This window comes from Strix uralensis, chromosome 1, assembly GCF_047716275.1.
Source record: "Strix uralensis isolate ZFMK-TIS-50842 chromosome 1, bStrUra1, whole genome shotgun sequence".
NCBI lineage: Eukaryota > Metazoa > Chordata > Aves > Strigiformes > Strigidae > Strix > Strix uralensis.
Genome location: NC_133972.1, coordinates 69,771,138 through 69,791,791, shown reverse-complemented (window position 1 = coordinate 69,791,791; position 20,654 = coordinate 69,771,138). Strand labels below are relative to the sequence as shown.

Genomic DNA, 20,654 nt, shown 5'->3' with positions numbered 1-20,654 from the left:
ACAAAATGTATGAGACACGGATGTGTTAGGGAGCATCACGTATGGGATGATTGTAAAGTCTCATGCTGTAACACAGGTAGGTCTGCTGTAGAAACACACTGCACAGCACAAATAGAACACCCAGAAGTATCAGTGGAAGAAGATCTGTGTTAGATTCATCACTGAAGTGATTCCTGAACTATATCGGATACATAACTATGCTTTCTTTCCCTTTCTGCAGTGAAATCCATGAAAATTAATCACACCTTTCTCTAACTACTTTGCTTGCCTCCCTACACCTCAGATATCTTTCTAAAGCCTGCAAAATGAATTGTCCTAAATAAAGGTTTCTTCTAGAGCAAGACAGACCTCTTTAAAAAGGTCATATATAAAGTGGTTAGGTTTTTCTGTAGTGAATCAAGCACTTGTGAAATTAGGAGCTGATGAGCTAGTGGAGACTACAAAAACTTTGTATACTAGCTATGTACTTTACATATCATAAAATACCAGATTTATACACTGAAATGCTGAACGCTAGTAGTGTTCCAGCATCCGTTTTGCTGATCTGTGAAAGGATCTAAACATGGCAAAGCTGAGATAGATAGTACTGCATTCTGGCTTGAATGTTAGATTGCAAAGCAACCCAGCTAGCCAGTGTCACGCTGCACAGTCAATGATAGTAAGAATACACAGCTCCACTTTTTGTTAAGGTGTGTACAAGCTCTTTATTTGCCCATAATGCTCAGATTCCCAAACTCCTTGGCAATGTAGAGTGTGCGCTTAATGAAGTGCACCAACTTTCTCTTTCCCCTACTTTATAAAATGCCTCCAAACGCAACAGACCCAACCTGAAAAAGCATCCCTAGTGGCAGCATGCCTGCCTTGGATGACTTAAATGAGAAACTGTACCAAGGAAACCACAGCATGGGAAGAACTGCTTGATTTCATAACACTGAGGGACAGATAACTGTTTGAATACTTGTCGGCCAAAGGTTCTAAGGACTGGACAAGTACATCCCTTCTCTGATTTTATTGCCCTTGCCATCTCTAGTTAAGGGATGAGGTGTTACCGACAATAGAGAAGATCTTATAACTGTAACAAAGACCTAAATAAAGTAGATTTTATGAAGATTGCCACTTAATAATCAAGAATTCTGTACACTGAAAGAGGGGCTATCTTAGAACTCAGTTTTATATTAATGTCTTTAGCTTTTGCTTGCTGCTGTTTTGAGATACTCTTGCAAGAACATAAGATTTTTATAAGGACATCTTAGATAATGACTTTCTCTTCATAAACTGTTTCAAAATATATTTCTGGAAGAAATTCCTTGGAACAAGTTTCTTTTGTTTCATAATCCCAATTACTACTTCTGCATCTGTAGTCTTTCTGTCAGTGTTTAAGATCCATTTGGACACTGCCCTTAATAACAAGTTTTAACTTTTGGTCAGCCCTTAAGTGGTCAGACAGTTGGACTGTTGCAGATCCCTTCCAATTGAACCATCCTGTCCTATCCTATCCTATCCTATCCTATCCTATCCTATCCTATCCTATCCTATCCTATCCTAGTTGACACTGAAATACGAGTCGATGGAATCTGAAGCTTCTACCAAATATCAAACTATTTGTTTACTGTTGTACCCTACTTTTAAAAATATTTAGACCGATAGTAAAGGTCTGTCTAAATTTGTAAATTTGTTGTTGCTGGCCCTCACCATCCCTTTGCAGCCTGTTCACAGCCCTACCAAAACTGGGGCTCTGCACTTGCTTAGCCACCTAACACTTACTCTTGCCATGCCCAGCAACATCTAAACTCACCACCTAGGAATCCCACACAAAAGGTGCCAGGACTGAAAGCTGTTGCTGGCTCTTACCTTCCCTTGGCTATCCTTTGACAAGCCCACCAACACTGGGGCTCTGCACTTGCTCCACCTCTTAAAACTCACACTTGTAAGAGCCAGCAACAAAACGTAAACTCACCACCTAGGACTTTGACACAGAAGTGGCCTGGGCTGAAAGCTGCTGATAGCCCTGACCTTCCCTTGGCTATCCTTTCACAGGCCCATCAACACCGGGACTGTGCGATCGCTTAGCCACCTGGTGTTCTAAACATCCTCTGCCTTAGCGAGAGCTCAGCTCTGAAATTGAAACATCCAGTGACTGCTCCCAGACGGAAGGTGCCAGAACTGTATGTTCTTGCTGGCCTTAACCATCTCCTGGCTATCCTTGCCGAGCCAGACCAAAACTGGGGCTCTGCGCTTGCTTAGCCATCTAGCTGTCCTCTCACTCCTTCTCAGTCTAGGTAGAGATCAGCTCCAAAATTAATTTTGTCAAGCGACTGCACTCACACAGAAGGTTCCAGGCCTGAAAGCTGTTGCTTGCCCGCACCTTTCCTTGGCAGCTCCTACACAGTCCAACCAACATGGGGGCTCTGCACTTGTGCTGCCTCCTAAGGATCTCCCTCACCTACTGTCTCACTCTAGCCAGAGCCCAGGTCCAAAAGAGAAAACCTCCACCAAAGGTTTCCACACGGGAGAGCTGTTGGTGGCCCTCACCTTTGTTTGAAGCCCCGCTCACAGCCCCACCAACAGCGCCACCAACAGGGCCGTTCTGCACTTGCTCTAACACCTAACCCTTAACCTTGCCAGAGCCCAGGAACTGAAGGGAGAGCCATGGCCTAGGGCTCCCACACAGAAAGGGCTAGGCCTGAAAGCTGTTTGCAGATCTCCATCTTCCTTGGCAGTCCCCTCACAGCACCACCAAAGAGGTCCCAAGGTGCACCTTTCCCTACACACATTTACACCCCCGGGGCCCCTCCTCGCAAGGCTTGGGCCCTCCTTCCCCGAGACGACTGTGAGACCATGCAGACTGCGCTTCCCGGTGACTCCGGCACTCAGCCTGCCGCCCACTGCCCGCCCCGACTTCCCCCTCAGCTCCCGCAGAGGCTCCCTTCGGCCCTGCCCCGGGCTCCCCGCCAATCACACAGCCCAGCCCAGCCCTCGCCTCTCCTCTCCACCAATCAAATAGCTCAGCCCTCTCCTCCCCGCCAATCACACAGCCCAGCCCGCTCCTCCCCGCCTATCGGTGCCAGTCTCCCTGCCGCCTCCGCCCCGCCCACAGGGGCCGAGCCGGGTGCCTCGCCCCCAGCCCCGGCCGGGGCGCGCCCCGCTGCTGCCGGCAGACCGCGGGGTAGCGGGGCCGAGCCCGCCTCTCGCAGGGTGTGGGAGGGAGCCGCTGCCGCTCGCTTCGGCCCAGCCTGGCCTGCCCTGTCTGAGCGCTGGTAACCGCCGTTCTCTCAGCAGGTGAGTGGGAGGAGGGGGGCCGGGTCTCCGGCAGCGGGCCCCGGGCAGATGTGGTGCAGGTCCTCGGTCGCCGGCTTTCCCGGCGCGGCTCCGGTGGGCTCCGGTGGCCCCAGGGGAACGGGGCGGGGAGCAGCGGCGGGCCGTGTTCCTTTGTGCCCGGCTGATTCACGGCGGGCTGCCGACCCGCCCCCCCCCGCGCACCGCCGTCCGCCTTGGGGCTGAGGGAGGGCGAGACTGGCGTCAGGCGGCGGGGCTCGGTTGGTCTGGTTTTAGCCTAATGATGATTTTCGTCAGGGCGAGGACGAAGTTCTGTGGTAAATGTGCGAGCGTGCCGGGTGGTGTTTCCTAAGCGGGGCTTATCCGTGCTGGAGAAAGGCGTGAAAGCACAGGGAGGGTGGTGGGAGCGGGGCCGCTTCCCGGGGTGGCCGGAGAGGCGGCGTGTCCTTGGCACCCCGCCCGCCTTCCCCCGGCCTGAGGGTTGGGGCATTACTGCCGCGGGTCAGGGAGCAGAGCCGGGGAGGGATGGGGGGCAGGGGGAGCGGGGGTACGGGGTTGCACGGGGAGATTGGTTCATACGCCGTGTAAACGAAGGTGGCATTGGTGACCCGCAGCTTCGCGGGTTAGTGGAGCTGCTTTGACCCATCACCAGGGTGAGTTTCAGCTCTGTAGAAGTGAGCACGTGGCTTGGTATCAGTGGTGGGTTTTCAACTGTGCCTCAACTAAATAATTCATTGTGTCTGTGTGTGTGACAGAGGGAGAGACTAGTCCATCTGCTCATGTGATTGCAGGTGGTGAAACCTACAAAACCCACAGCCACTGCAAACTGCTTTTGAGAGATAATGTTTTCTGCCAGTGTGTATTTTGTTCATGGCATGTCAGGTGCCTTTCTGTGTCCCTCAGGGATTTCCAGGTGTGCTTCTGGGTGCAACATGGGCCTCTTGAGTGCCTTTCTGTCCTCTCTGGGGGCTCCAAGTACTTAGGACTCATGCATCCCTGGGCCTCCTACTGCCTCATTGTACAACCCATGGGCCTCTGATAGGAAATGCCGTTTTGCACGAGGGATAGTGGAGAGCAGGAAAAGGTAAAATGAGTTGCAGGGTGGCCCTGCACACAGCTGTGGGAGCCAGTCACACAGTGTTTATACCAGCTGACACCCCCACTGCCCCCCCCCCCCCCCCCCCGGGTTTTGGGAATCTGAGAAGGAATTACCCCAGTGTCTCACCCCTGAGAACATTAAGCAATGGTCAGAGAAGCAAGAAGTAGGATGAGGCAGAGGGCAATGAGATCGAAGTAGTATCTGGTTATTTTTAACTTGCCTCCAGCAACAGGGGGAGACCCTAGAAGGTGGATGAAAGAGAACAGGGGAATTATAAGCACGACTGGAAAATCCGAAGACCCAGTTGCGCTTGGATAGATTGGAAGCCCAGATACAGGGAGAGACCTCAGAAAGTGAGCTAAAGAAGAACAAGGGAAATGTGAGCACAACTGGAAAATCTGGACACCTGGATGCCCTAGAAAATGACCGAAAGAAAACAAGACAATTGCAAGCAAAACCAGGATGTTTGAAGAACCGGTTGAGCTTGGGTAAACTTGGAAGCCCAAGTACAGGAGGACATGCTGGAGAGCCAAGTATGCACAGTTGGGAAGTTAGGGCATAGTATCTGTACTGGGCAATGGAGTCATAGCGGTTGTGTACTTACTTAGCCCGGTGAATATTAGGATGTAGTCAGCTGGGATTTCTCTACCAAGCGATGGACCAAAGGGTATGAGGACAAAAATGGTAGAGTGATCCATGCACCACACCATTTGGTTGTTAAGTAAGCAAAAGGACCTCCTGGTGTGTGGCTGCACGCAGTATCAGTGTAAAATGTGGTAGACTTGTATTGGCAGTTCAAACTGCAGGAAGCTGACACTGACAGCAGCTGCAGTTGTTTCCTCATGCTGAGAGGAGTGCGAGCCTTAGGAGGTTTCTGGGCCCCAAGCACCCTTGGGCTGTGTGTGTGGAGGGACCAGCTAGCAGGCAACAGGTCTTGCAAGAGGGGCAGGTGAGAGTTTGGGGGTGCTGGTGGTCCCCACTGTAAAAGGAACAAGCTTTAGAAAACTCTTTTCTCTTAGGCTATTATTAATAGCAGGAATAATTAATAATAATTAATAATTAAAATTTAATTAATAGAGCACAGGTGCTCTAGGAACAATATTGACAGTTCAATGTACTATGCACAGGTGATCTAGGAACAATACTGACAGTTTAAGCAACTTAGAAAAGCTAGATAATGAAAAGCTAGACATAGATTAAGTATATGTTAAATAGAACATTTTGAGTCTTTTCTCAGAAGTCTAAAAGTGAATTATGATGAAGATTGTTCAGAAGATAAGTAACTATGATGACCAAAGACTGCATCAGTGAACAGTGGTGTCCGAAGAGGAATTAGAACGGTACAATAAGAACTAGCCGAAACTGTGGAATACAATGGGCTTTTGAAATTGATGATGAATTAAGAGCTGAAAGTTCCTGGAAAATCACCAAAGACTCTTTGTATTGTATGTTATATCATATATATAGAGGGTGCTTTTTGTTAGCTGTGGCCACTTACTGAGGTGATGGACGAACTCTGAGTTGTTAATAAAGCAAGCCTAGAGATACCCACAGTCTGGTGAAATCCTTTAACACCACGGCCAGTTCGAACTGTGGAAAGCTAAATGTAACTGGCCCCTAGGAGTGCCATGAGGAGGGCATGGCATCATCAATTTGCGTGGAAGGGTGTGCAAGAAGGGTGGCCCACTCTGCCAGTTGCTGAGCTGCTGTCTGCTCTGCTCACCTGCAAGCTTGGGCTGCAGCCCTGATGGTCACTCTGGCTAGCTGGTGGCTGTGCAAGCCAACCTGGAAGCTTGAGGTCTCCAAGGAATTAGAATTAGAAGGACGGTATCTTTCAAAAGAACTACCATTTTGTAAGCGGGCCATTTTTTGTGGGGACTGCAAGGAGACTGTGACCTGCTGAAAGAAAATGGTCTCAGTCTGCCACAACTGCAAGGCTGAGGCTGAAACCCAAACAGAAGCACTGCAAGCTATGTATGCTGGTGTTTCAAGCCAGACAGACCTCCTAAGACTGATATAGCTGTCCAGGCCCTAGGCTTCATGGAGCTCCAGCACCTGGAAGTCCCCCTAGCACCTGAAGGCAGCGGTGGAGGACATAGCTGCCACTGTGTCCAGCTAGAAGAACTCTTCAAAAAAGTAGCTATGTTTTACAAGACGAGCTCAGAAGGCAGCACAGTATCCAAGAACGTGAGTGGGAGATTGATACCTGATATTGTGCACTGTCCCAGTCTGAGGGACAGCCCTGCCTTAGGGCTGCACAAGGGGGAGGTTAGGCTGAATTCAACCTTGAGCTGACTGGCACAAGTAACTGACGAGATGAAGGAGAAGGGACCCTTGTCTCTGCTCGGGGCAGAAGGAAGAATCTTCCCACTTCCCCTTTAAAGTGCCCCTACATAACAGATACAACACTCTGGGGTTAGAGAATGAAGAGCATGTGAGTAACGACAGGATCCAGAAGTCTACCCTGCGAAGTTGATCCACCCACCCATATTAGAACTAGTGCCACCAGAAAAGCATGTAAAGTATTAGTAATTGGAGGTTCCTTACTGAGAGGCACCAAAGCACCCATTTGCTGTCCAGACAAGTTCTACAGGGAAGTTTTCTGCCTTCCAGGAGCTCTCATTTGTAATATCACTGAGAGGCTGCCGAGCCTGGTGGCCCCTACAGATCATCATCCACTCCTACTATTCCACATAGAGTCTAATGATACTGCAACAAGGCAACTTAGAACCATCAAAAGAAACTGTATGTTCCTCAAAGCAATGTTAAAAGGATCTAGAGCACAGGTGGTGTTCTTTAGCCTCACAGTCAGAGGAAGGGGTTTAGGAAGTAGGAGACAAATTGAACAGGAGATGAATGCCTGGCTGTGTGGCTGGTGCCGTGCTCAAGGTTTTGGCTTCTGTGATTATGGATCTATCTTTAACAAGACAGGTCTGTTGGGAGCTGATGGGGTTCACCTAACCAAGTGGGGCAAGGAAGGTCTTCGCCAACAAGCTGGCCAGACTTACATGGAGAGCTTTAAAATAGATTTAGTGGGGAAAGGGGGTGGAGTTTTGAGCAACAGAGAAGTGACAGGGGCTGCTGATGTATCAGGACCACAGGGCAACACCTTTGAAATGCCTCATAGGAATTAGGACATGTTCCTCTCAAAAGGTGATAAGGTCAATAGCCCAGCTGATACACGCAGCACAAGTAACAAACTAGGTATAGGCATAAGTATATGTATAGACATGTGTGTGCTTGTGTGTGTGTATTACTTTTTCCTGGTTGTTTCTAAGAGGTGATCGTGCTTGTTTTGTACAAGTGGGCAGAGGCAGTAGCATTTTCGGCTGTTGTTTTCAACGTGAATAACGGTGTATTGCCTCAAAGGACAGTCTGATCAGACAGACACAAACGTTTCCTCATTTCAGATAGGAACCCAGCTGGGGCTGTCTTCTGCAGTCTACAGCAACATCTCTGGTAAGAAACTTGGTGGCTTTCCCTTTGACCCTGATAGACCACCCTAGAAATAAGCCTTACGGGAGAGAGTCCAACAGTCCTTCTGCATTTCAAGGATGTGAACAACCTTGCTGGGATGATTTGTTGTCAAGCTCTCAATCTCTACCCTCTATACAGTACCGTCTCCTTGAGTGGTATTGAGCTGAGGTTTTTTTAAACTGATCTGCACAACTGAGCCAGTTACTTGTTTTTCCTCAGTGTTGCAGGGAAAACCTGCTCAGTCCACAAGGCTTAAGGCAAATTGGAATCCAAACACTATATTGATCTATCAACAACATGAAATGAAGCAGCAGTCAGTAAAGTGTTGCGTTCAAGATCAATAGTAGTAATGCAACAGATAAACCCCTAGACACTTACTAATATTAATAAACACCAGCAAATTTCTAAACACCCTCTGTAACAAACTCAGATTTCTGAAGTACTACAATCCTTTACATAGGAAGGGCGTATTGTGCAAAGCCCTGATGAGAACTGACCTGTACCACTAAGAGACCTTTCTCATTCCTCAGGTTCAAGAAAGGTAAATTCCATCTGGGATGAAGGCAGAAAAAGACTGAGCAGTTCATCAGGGGCATGGAGGGCTACAGAAGATGATGACTAGATGCCGGGGTCCTTACTTCTCCATGCGGGAACAGGAACGACACAACACCAATATGATGATCAGATCGTCCGTTTATTTCCCAATCTTGATTACATTTATATTCTACTAAGTTCCGTACACGCGCTCATCTATCTTCTAATAGGCTACAGGTTATCTGCACGCACTGTTCATGCGCCTCTACAAGCATCTGCATTGGTTAATTGCAATTAGTACGTAAAGCCCAAAACTTGCCAAAAACTCCCTTATCTCATACCCTGTTTTGCTCAGACTTGTGTGCTTTTGCTGACCACAGATGTTTCTCACTTATCTGCTATCTTGTGTGTTTTTGCCAGCCTTATTTTGCTGGCCTTGTCTTCGTCCTTGCATTCTTCTGCCTGCACTAACTTCCCTCCAGCACGGCCCAGACTCCTACATCTCCCCCCCCCACCCCCGCTTTTCCCCCTTTTTTTTATTTATTTGCTCAGCCAAACTTTGCAGCATCTGCTGCAAACATTGGAACAAGCAAGGAAGAATCAACATCAAAAGCAGCAATACTATCAATACCATCAATGCTCCTTTGACCAATGTTTGTAACCAACCTCTCAGTCCGAGACCAACGAGCCAATCTGAAAAAGGACCATGTCCCTCTGTAATATGCTTCATGTTATCTTGCATATTCGCTAATCATTGGTGTATGCTCTGCAAATGGTCAGACAAATTAAAGCAACACATTCCTTCAAAATCTTCACATCTATGCCCATGTGCCAATAATAAAAATCTACAGCAGCACAATTTTGCAAAGTAGCATGCCTAACACTATCAACATCAGTAAGCAGTGCACTCAGCATTTGCGAAGTTAGATTAAACGGCTTTTCCCTCCAACATGCTAATCTACGTATATATTTTTGCGTTTATGGCAGCCATTCCTTGTGGAAAGAAGAAAGAAGTAGCTATAACAGTGGCTAATGAAGGTAGCTGTACGTTGTTGTTGCAGGTGTCGTCAAAGGTTCGAACAGATCTGCGTGATCTTGACTCATGTCTCCTACTGGCATTCAATAACTCTCTCATGTGCGGAGTAAACAATGTTAGCCGCCCAAGGTAGCATGGACCACCAACAGGTCGTACAGGAATACCAGGCCATGCTCTATCTCCACAAATCAGAAACACTCCGGGTGGAAGTTTAAAACCTCCTTTGGTGTTTACGGTAAACCCTCCTGTTTTCAAATCATTCCAAGGAGAATGCCCTGTTACATTTTGACAACCTATAAACAAGCCTTGTAGTCCACTCTGTGCCAACCAAACATACCATGGGCCATCGAACCAAACCACTCCTGTGCCATTCACTGGCTGGAGTTGAGGATCTGTATCATTACAGTCCTGCATATTAGTTGCAGTAACATCAACATACTCGAAAGGCACAATGCTAGCTAGCAAGTCCAGCTCCTGCAAACGTAAATGAGCTGATTGATTTAAATTTTCGATGACTTTCTTCTGCCAGGCTGCACTACGCATAGTGGGCCAAACATAGATGCCATTTGGACTTAAACAAGTTTCACTTTTGCTACTAGTCAGGTCCACCCTCTGTTGTTTCCAGTACCCATCAAAGTCAGTTTCATTTTCCTGCAATGGAATGCCAATCAAACAGGTTTGAAAAGGATTATCCACCTGTTACAAACTCAAACAAAAATCTGACATCCCAGCTGTATTTGTCCACGTTACCCAAATATTTGTTCTGGGTGTAATGTTGAAAATCCCTTCACTACCTGCTATAAAACAAATCAAAATAAACATCGCCCATGTTTGACACATCGCCATCGTTTTACCTCTCTTTTCCAGTTATCCTTGTGCACCTGCCAACTTCGAGGAATGTATATTCCAACACCACAGCTCCTATCTACTACCTTATTATTTTGCCTAATACATTGCAAAGCTAAGCGTTTACAAAGCTCAAAACTAATTTCTGCTAAAACTCTTTGCCCAAGATCTTCAATTAGGCTTAAAGCCCTAGAAAACTGCTGTTGTTCTCTAAAAACTCTAATCTGTCCTTCTGTACCTACAGCTAATCGCTGATATACTGACCTACCTATAAAATCAGACAACCAGTCTTCTTCGGTGTAAAAGATAATCCGGTCAGCACACAAGTGACATTTATACACACTTTCCCGATCATGCGCACGCATGACTCTCCAAGTTCCCCTGTCACACCATGCATAATGTATAAAAACCCAAGGTCGACAGTTTAGACCATGTTCCGTACAAGCTGTGTCATGTTCTTCAAGCTGTTTTATGGTGAGCGGCTGTGTTCGAATAGCCGCATAAAATGACTGCAGATTCGGTAAAAGACAAAGAACTTCACTGTTTGCTGGATGTAGTGCCGTTAACAACGGCGTCAGGACCAAGTTCAATCGATGTTGGTGTCTCTGAAGTGCCTCGGGACACAGGGTTGGTGTCATCATTCTTTGCGATCCATGGTTTCACCCACTTTGTGGGGACCCACTTGGGTGAATCACTACCTGTAGAAACACAAGCATAACCCCTTCCCCAGGTTAACAACTGCATAGGTCCCTCCCATTGCCCAGATTGAGGGGAATACAATTGCACTTGAATTTTTTGAAAAGAATAATCATGCTTTTTGTTTGCATATGTATTTGCGCAGGCGGTTCATCTTGCCCTCCACGTATATTAAGCCAATTTAAAACAAATAATGTTTTTGCCAATATCTCATGAGGGGAACCCCCTGTCTCCCCCTGTTTTTTCAAAATAATAAGGTGATTTTTCAATATACGATGGGCGCGCTCAACGATTGCTTGTTGTGTGGTACTTCGTGGAGAAGCTGAATTCCCCAATGTTGTAAAAAGGCAGTGGTGGAGGCTGCCCGATATGTGGGACCATTATCAGTTTTAATTTTCTTTGGACACCCCATAACCGCAATCGCTTGCGTCCAGTGTTGACGAGCTGCTACTGCCGAGGCAGAAGCATGAGCAGAGGCCCATGTAAATGAGGAACAGGTATCCACTGACACATGTAAGTAGCGAAGACGCCCAAAAGGCGGAAATACAGTGATATCAGTTTGCCAAACTTCCCGTGGCTGTAAGCCACGAGGATTCGCACCAGTAGCGGTGTGAGGGTGGCACAGTCTGGACAAGCAGCCACTATCGCCCATGCTTGGGTCTTAGGGATGTTAAATTGCTTGCATAATGCAGTTGCAGACTGGTGAAAAAAGGCACGAGATTTATAGGCTTCTTGAACAATGTTATCCGTGTCTGCTAAAGTGGCAACCAACTGATCAGCTCGAGCGTTGACTTCTACAAGACCTCCAGGGAGCCTAGTATGGCTCTTTATATGCATGATAAAAACCCGATGCATACGATGATTATCAGTATTTCGTAAGTTGACAAAAGCCTGAGAAAGGGTGGGATTGTTTACATGTCCTAACAAGGCCCTTTCGATTCCTTGTACTACACCTGCCACATACAAAGAATCAGTCACAATGTTTAAATCTTGAATGTTCCAGCGGTTAAGCACAGCAATCACTGCTTTAAGTTCCAAAATCTGTACAGATGTATTGCAAACAAAGCATTCTGATTGCCATATTCCATTCTCCTTCCAAACAAATCCTGCCGTTTTGGTCTTGCTGCTGGCATCTGTAAATGCTGTTAAAGCCTGTAAAGGTTGTCAACTAATGACAGGGACAGCAATTGATTGTTAAAGCAGTTTTAAATAGTGGATGCTTTGGATAATGGTTGTCAATTTGATAGGATTTGTTCATCACAGCCAGTGAGAAGGACATAGATGATTCACACATAGCCTGAATTAGGTCCAGTGCATACGGCACAACTACTCAATCCGGTTCCTTTCCAGCAATAGATATTGCTTGCTGAACACCTTTTCGAATAATACTTGCTATCGCATCCACATGTGATGTTATTGTTTTATGTCCTCTGGCCGATAAAAATAACCATTCAATAATTCTGAGGGGATTAGACTGTTGTTCACACCATTGTCCTAAAAAAGCTGATACTTCTGATTCTGTATTATATACAAACAATTGTCATGCTTGAACAGGGTCAATACGAGCTGCAGAATTAACACTCAATTTCAGGGAAATATTATCCAGGACGTGTTTAGCTGACACTGTTAGAGACCTAGGTTCTTGAGGATTACAATTTCCTTGCAACAACTTAAATAAAGGCTGTAAATCTGTGTTAGTAATGCCACAAATACTGCAGATCCACTGAATATCTCCCACCAATTTCTGTAGATCATTTAATGTTTCCACTTTCTGTACCATTGATAGCTTCTGTGGCCTAACAGTAGATTCAGTTAAAGTCATCCCTAGGTATTTCCATGGCTCAGTCTGTTGTACCTTTTCAGGGGCCACAATGAGTCCCATTATATTTAGAGCTTCTATCAGTTCTTGAATCAGTTCTTCAGAGATGGGTGTTTTTTGGCAAAGCAACAAACCATCCATATAGTGATACAAAATACAGTCGATACGATGTTCTCGAAAGGGTCATAGAGCTAAATCCACATACCATTGACATACTGTGGGAGAATTTTTCATGCCCTGTGGTAACACTACCCAATGATATCTCTCAGAAGGTTTTTCTCTATTTGTGGAAGGGACAGAGAAGGCAAATTTTTCATAATCCTCCAGATGTAAAGGTATTGTAAAAAAACAATCTTTCAAATCAATAACCACAATGTCCCAGCCCTGAGGGAGCATGGATGGATTGGGTAATCCTGGCTGAAGTGCTCCCATGTCCTGCAGAACTGCATTAACTGCTCGCAGATCTTGTAACAGTTTCCATTTTCCAGACTTCCTTTCGATGGTAAACACAGGTGTATTCCACGGACTGGTAGAAGGGACAAGGTGTCCAGCATTCAATTGTTCTTGCACGAGATCCCTTAAATGAGCGAGCTTCTCAGTTGGTAGCGGCCATTGCTCCACCCATACAGGAGTATCAGTTAACCAGCTCAGTTTTAAAACAGGATGGGGGTCGCTCGCTACAATGGCTGCCCCTAAAAAGGTGTTTGTAATACACATCCCCACTGAGACAAGACATCTCGCCCTAATAACCAGAGTGTCATATGCAGTACATATGGTTTCACTTGTGCTCTGAGACCTTCTTTGTCATCTATAATGGTAACAAAATGTGTACTTTGCTGTGTAGGGGATGCTCCTCCAATTCCTACAAGCATGTTGGATGCCATAATCAAAGGCCAAGAAGATGGCCATGCAGCATATGGTATAATGGTGACATCAGCTCCAGTGTCAAGCATGACCTGTTCAGAGCGGATCTTAACTCCATCATTCCCAAGTATTGTGACTATTCTCATAGGCTTATTGTTGGTGATCAATTGTGAAAAGGCAACAGTCACTGGTCCAGTAGACCCAAATCCTTGATCGCCTCTTTCGCGATCTTGACTCTTAATGTGCTTGAAACGGAATTAATTGAGCAATACGGTCACCTTTATGCAATGTGGCTGGAGGGTTTAGAATTCTCACCATTATCCCAATTTGTCCAGTATAATCAGAATCAATTAATCCAGGAATAATCATAATTCCTTGCTTTGATGCCGAGGATCGTCCTATCAATAATGCACTAAGTCCATGTCCTAATGGTCCTGTAACTGCAGAAGGAACTACATGCACTGAATCATCTACTATTGTGATGTCGACTCCCATGGCCAAATTGAGGCCTGCACTTCTTCTGGTGGCTGCTGAGAGCTCGTCAAGGCAGCCGCTACTTGGGGGAATTTGAGTGTCTTGGCGCTCCCCAGAAAGGTGCTCTGCGAGGAGTTTCCCGGCAAGGGGCTCCTGTCTTTCTTGAATTTTGATCGACACTCGCTGGCCTTATGCCCAAATTTATCACATCGGTTACAGGTACCGGCAAATGGCGCTGTTATGGTAGCTTTCTTTGCCTGAGGACATTGTCGCTTAAAATGATCAGGTTTACCACATGAAAAACATCCTTCCTTTTTCCTAGCATTTTTAAGTCCAAGATCTCCTTTTCCCTGACTTGTAACAGATCTTAAAGCTGCAGCAAGAGCTCTTGCGTGGATAGTAGCCTTTTCTTGCTCCTCCAATAATGGTGGCATTCGTGAACATGCCTCAACCATCTGTGTCAAGCTAGCACCTCGTGGGAGACTGGCAATCACTTGTTGGCATCTTTGATTTGCATTTTGATATGCCAGATCTTTCCCCACCGCTGTTTTAGCATCAGGTGTAAGATTAGGTGCAGTATCCAGTGCCTCTTTCAATCGATCAATAAATTGCATATATGGCTCATCTGGCTTTTGCTTCACTTGATGATAAGGCAGCCTCGGTTTTCCAATTTGAGGCAGCTCTTGAAGCGCCTCTAAGGCCAGTGCCTGAGAGTGTTGTGTTATACGAGGGTGCAAGGCTGCCTGTGCTGCTCCATTACAATATTGTCCTGTCCCCATAAGTTGATCAAGTGTAGCAAATCTTAAAGGATCATGTCCATTCAACTGATGGAGGTTGTTTACCATTGCTGTCTCACATTTTTCCTGCCATCTATCTTTAAACATCATAAAAGCAGTAGGGGGAAGAATAATCTCCAAAAGTGCTCTGATATCAGTCGGCACTAAATCTTGATTGTGAAAAAAAGATTGTATCACGGTCATAACTTGTTTATTATCATACCCAAAGTCCATGACTGTTCTTTGTAACTGACTCACAGTCTTCCAGTCAACTGGATGCCACACCCGCTGGTTCCCTTGCACGACAACTGGCATTGCAATGACACTAGGTGGCAGCATCTGCCCTTCTATAACTGCATGTTCAATCACCCCTTCCATCTCTGCCCCACAGTGTAATTAGGGTCCTGCAGGGGGGGGGTGGATCAGGCACGGGAGGACTGGATGCCGAAGAAGCGGCATTGTTTTCATGTCCTTTTCTTTCGTCTTTACCCTGCAGCCATCCAGCAACCCATTTTAATGGAGTCGTTGAACTAACTTCTCCTCCCTTCTCTCTAACTCTTCATATTTTGTGTATGCTCTCTATTCCTTTGATGTAAGCCCATTTCTAAATTTACTTCTCAGATAATTATCCGCCTCTTCTGGAGTCATCTCTCCGTCCTCTAACAACTGCATTACCCAAACTCTGGCTCTTTTTTCCTTCTCTCTCAATTTCTCCTCAGTAATCTGACTCTCTTGTGGGGGTCTCTCAGAATTATTTTCCCCACCAGGCGCACTCCTAGCTTCTGGCCCACAGATGCTCTCTTCAACTGCTTTCAAACCATCCCTTATGGCTTGATGAGCCTTTTTATACACCTCAGGAATAGCCTGTTTGGCTGACCCACGATCTAGCCGTTGCATTTCATCCAAAAGGTCAGACATTGCTTTCTCTTGTTCTTTTAACAGACTAGCAAGCTGTTCAGAATGAGGTTTAGGATAGACTGCTCGAGATGACTCATCATCCACATCCATAGGGAGCGGCACTTTAACTGGGTCTATGGAATTTGACAAAGTATCAGGATGAGATGAACCAGGCAAAGGTGGGGCAGAAGGCATTGTTGGCGGCACCCAGGGTTCGATCTCAATCCTAGGACCTGCCCAAAATTTCCTTTCTGACACGGGACACACAGCTTTAGAAGACGCAGGCACACCATCAAATAACAAGTTCTCTTCCTCCTTCTCTTTCTTCTCCTTGTCACTCTCCTTCCACTCAGCGGCAGCAATCACGCGAGCAGCAGCAGCAGTGACACAAGCCCGACCTTTCATTGCTTCCACTATCAATCGAACACTTCAATAAGTAGGTGCTAATTTTCTCGCTTCCTTGTTCCCTGCTTGAATCGATGCCCACAAATCAGTCCCAATAGATTTCCAAACTTCTTCATCATACAACTGATCAGTATTAGTGATTAATGTCCTACGTCTACACCAGAGAAGCAGCGTGGCTAAATCCCCTTCCTTGAGATCCACCTCTGTCTCCTCTGCGAGCTGCATCAAACTTCGAACTGCAGCCTTTTCTGTCGCTGATGCAGCGAGCCCCATGCTGTCGGTATCTAAGCCCCTACTTTCCCGGCTTAGCGCGGATCCGCTCCTGCCTCTCTTGGGCAGCCCGGCTTACCTCCAGTAACGCCGGCCAACAGCCCCCACCTTCCTCTGGCTTCTGTTCAGACGATTCTATCAGAATCAGCGACGATTCTATCACATCGTAAATCACATCGATAGTAAATCACATCGGCTCCAAACGGACAGTTCACCTGATCACGTCGGTAGCAGACCACGTCAGGGTCACCAAAATGCCGGGGTCCTTACTTCTCCATGCGGGAACAGGAACGACACAACACCAATATGATGATCAGATCATCCGTTTATTTCCCAATCCTGGTTACATTTATATTCTACTAAGTTCCGTACATGCGCTCATCTATCTTCTAATAGGCTACAGGTTATCTGCACGCACTGTTCATGCGCCTCTACAAGCATTTGCATTGGTTAATTGCAATTAGTACGTAAAGCCCAAAACTTGCCAAAAACTCCCTATCTCATACCCTGTTTTGCTCAGACTTGTGTGCTTTTGCTGACCACAGATGTTTCTCACTTATCTGCTATCTTGTGTGTTTTTGCCAGCCTTATTTTGCTGGCCTTGTCTTCGTCCTTGCATTCTTCTGCCTGCACTAACTTCCCTCCAGCGTGGCCCAGACTCCTACAACTACAAGGAGCAAGACAAAGGCTGAGAGGGCTGCTGTCACTTTCAAGAAGGATATCAAGGGTGAAGGCCAAAGGAGGAAAAGAGCTACTGAGTGCAAGGAAAAAGATGGTCAAGGACACAAAACAATTCGGGACTTCTTTCCAAGAGGATGACCTCACCTACTACACCAGGGTAGTAGCAAATGCTAAGGAGCAGTGAGGAAATCCTGCATGCTCTCTACATCTCTGCAGAGTTCATGCAGAGGGAACCAAAAGCCTGTATTTCACCTCTGGCTTCCTCACAACCACACGAAGGTGTAGTGTATAAATGCCCTTCTTTACATAGCCTGGATGTCCAGGTTACTTCACAGGGACGCCCAGCAGCTGTGCCCAGTGCACGGCCACCCAAGGGAAGGAAAGCCCCTGGGCCCCCTGGACGCAGAGACTGCCTCTAGGCCAGCACCCCACAGGCCTTCCTCCGACGGGTGCTGGGCCAAGGGGCAGCAGGCGGGGCTGTGCATGGGGGGCCCCGTCACCCCCATGTCACAGTGCCACAGCGACACCACCCAGCAGTCACAGTGCCCTGGGGAAGTATAAAAGGCTGCATCCTCCCTGTCCTGCTGCCAGAGCTGGCCTGGGGGCAGCCTGTAAACATCCGAGAGGAAGTCCTTGGAGAGCTGGTGGAATTACTTGGAGGGGCTGAGGGCGGAAGGCAGGAGGCTGGACAAGGGTGCCGGAGAGAAGAAGCAGGAAGAGCTGGAGGTGCCTGAGGCTGTCAAGTCTTTTCATCTGGACAGCAGTGGCAAGACCAAGGGAATGCCTTCTTGAGGAGCACTGCAGACCTCACCGTCCTCGCCCTCCATGGAGCCAGGGGCAGCAGCTGTAAGAAATGGGATGCAGAGATGTTGCCGGGGGTCCCAGTAGTTTGGAGCACCCAGTGGTGCCCTGCCAGGCACAGGAAGGATTCTTGCCCCCAAGGTCGGTCAGGCCGGGGCCTTTTGCCACTCTTGGAAGCTCCTGAGGTGGCTCCAGCTTGAGGGAGAATAGGGCTTGGGCATCTCCTGGGATGCGTGACCAGCCTGTGGGAGGAGGAGGCAGGTCTTGCTCACATGCTCAGGGAGTAGCCGATTGCCAGCGCTGGGGTCAGGAAGGAATTTTCCCCCGGGGCAGATTGGCACTGGTCCCCGGGGGTTTTTCGCCTTCCTCTGCAGCATTGAGCGTGACCACTTGTCAGGGCTCCTCTGGTCCATTTTGGCTGCGTTACTGCCTGCTGCTCACGCACCACAAAGATGGCCTCTCATGCCTTGCAGCTGCGGGGAGGAAGGCTTTTTTTCCCCCAGGGTGGGCTAGCAAGTGTCCCCGGGGGTTTTTTGCCTTCCTTTGCAGCACTGAGCACGGCCCCTTGTCAGGGTCCCTTTGGGCCATTTTGGCCAGGTGCCTGCTGCTCCTGCTCCATGAAGGTGGCCCTTGTGCCCCACATCTGGGGGGAGGAAGCTTTCTAGATTCCCAGGGCGGGCCTCAAGTGTGGCCCCCAGGGGTTGCTCCTTGTCCTCTGTAGCATTGAGCACAGCCCCTTGTCAGGCCTCCTCTGGGCCTTTTTGGCTCGGTTCTTGCTTGCGGCTCTTGCACCTCCAAGGTGCCACTCGTGCCCTGGCTCTCTTCGGCTCTCTTGCCCATCGTCAGTTTGTATCAGGAGCGAGCTTCCCTTGGCTCCATTTCCCCAGGGGTTCTTGCCTGTGCAAAACAGCCTGTGCTTGGAAGGGCTCCAGGCTTGCTGTACCATCTAGAGCTGCCGCTTTCCAGCTCTCCCTGCGTGCAATACAAGAGCAGGGCAAGCGTGAGAGCCCTTTTCATGCATCACTGGCCAAGAAGCACAGTGGCAGAGAATGTTTTGAAAGGCAAAAAGTGTGTTTGGCTTTGATCTGTGTCATACTCTGGAAAATACCCCACAGTACCACACCTCCTCTTCTACTCTGTGTGAAGAATGATGCTCATTCTTCAAGTTCTCACTCCTCAGGAAACGGGGATGGCTTGGCCTGTATTTCTGCTGCTGCTTTCCGTGGCTCTGTGGATTTCCTTTGCCAGACTTCAAGGGATGTTTTTTCAAGCTAAACTGAAGAATTGCATCTGCCTGCTCGTGGCTACATGTGTGCATTGTGGTAGTGCTTGTCAGCATCAGCTCTGAAACAGGTTCAGAAAAATAACATAAAATAAAATCCCATTTCTTAATTAATTTGTGTCCATGAAAGTGTCTTTAGAGCTGTTTTTTACAGTGGTTTGATATTTTGTGATGATGTATATAGAGGCAGCTGTTCACAGACAGAACATTTCTATTGAAGCATATTGATGTGGCCCCATCACAGCATGACTGCATGAAGTTGTTTTCGTATTTATGTCCAGTTCATCTGACTGAGCTTTTAAAGGTGTATGCAGTGGCTACAGTGAGGCTTGGCCACTTCCTCTATGGGGATGTCATGCTCTAGGCTAATTCGATTAGGTTCATGATGCCTGATTCCTGCATATCAGCACAGAACAAGCTCAAAGCCTAGCTGCTTAATGTGGGCAAACAAGAAAATAACTTTGAGTATTTTCTGACATTATTTTTGGTCTAAATATTTTCAGTGCTACATTGTTTTGAATAACAAAATACTAAGCTTTTTTAAAAAACCTGTTTGCACAGTAGAGGGAGCTGAAAGTTTAAAAACATATTCAGTGTATTATTGTCTGTAAAGATAAGAAATGTGGGTGGAATAATACATGAGGTTTTAGCATTTGGGTTCAGGAAGATGATGGACATTTATTGCAAGCTATTAAGTGAAATGAGTCACAGGATTTGAAGTCAGACCATTAACACGGTCTTACCTGGGAGCGCTACCATGTAGAATGTAAGACAGCAGAGTAAAGGCAACATGCTGCTCAACCATATGCTTTGCAGCTGGTTTTACTAAACTACATTTTACCTTGATGCTGTTTATGTTCAGAAATATTTAATGGAACAATTTAAGTGAGATATGTATAAGATAAATATTTCAGTTACTTTTTAGTGCTTTCAGAATTAAATAATCTTTCCACATTCTTTAAGTCTTGGGTTTTTTTTTTTTTCTTCTATGTATCTTAGTTGTTGTCAGACTGGTTTCAGTCAAGCCTGAAATTCAGTCCATTGGTGCTGCCACTATAAAGGCACATATACTTGCCCCTGAGCCTGTTTCTGTGAAAATGATCCAGGTTAACCTGTCATTCTTCCACCTCCATAAGATTAAACTATTTATGCTAAGCCCACTTTGGTAAAACCAGGCAAGGAGGAGACTGCATGTCTAGCTGGTCTGGTAGATCTCGAAGAAATATAAACCAGTGTTTGTTCTTGCCTTCCCAGAGCTACAGCCACCACATGCTTTAATGAAAAGTCCCTCGATCACTGCTTATTTCCAACACACATGGGAATGATCAGGAAACCCTCCAGAGAACAAAATGCCCTATTTTCTTCACTGTCCTTTGGCTGTATTAGAAAAATGACCTAGCTGGCAGCAGCTCTACCTGATC

General features: G+C 46.9%; 1 protein-coding gene across 4 annotated transcripts in view; it reads left to right on the top strand.

Moving 5' to 3' along the window:
- The first annotated feature begins 3,105 nt into the window (after positions 1–3,105).
- The window catches only part of RAMP3 (receptor activity modifying protein 3), a 79,935-nt gene continuing 62,386 nt past the window's right edge, over positions 3,106–20,654 (top strand). The window contains exons 1-3 of one of the 4 annotated variants that reach the window (XM_074869970.1): positions 3,106–3,279; positions 7,786–7,834; positions 8,383–10,895. In XM_074869970.1, the coding sequence (XP_074726071.1) occupies positions 10,862–10,895 (34 nt within the window). In that variant the 5' untranslated portion in view covers positions 3,106–3,279; positions 7,786–7,834; positions 8,383–10,861. Of the gene's footprint in view, positions 3,280–4,762; positions 4,909–7,785; positions 7,835–8,382; positions 10,896–20,654 lie in introns of those variants that run through there. The other 3 variants (XM_074869978.1, XM_074869960.1, XM_074869988.1) reach the window with 3 other exon arrangements.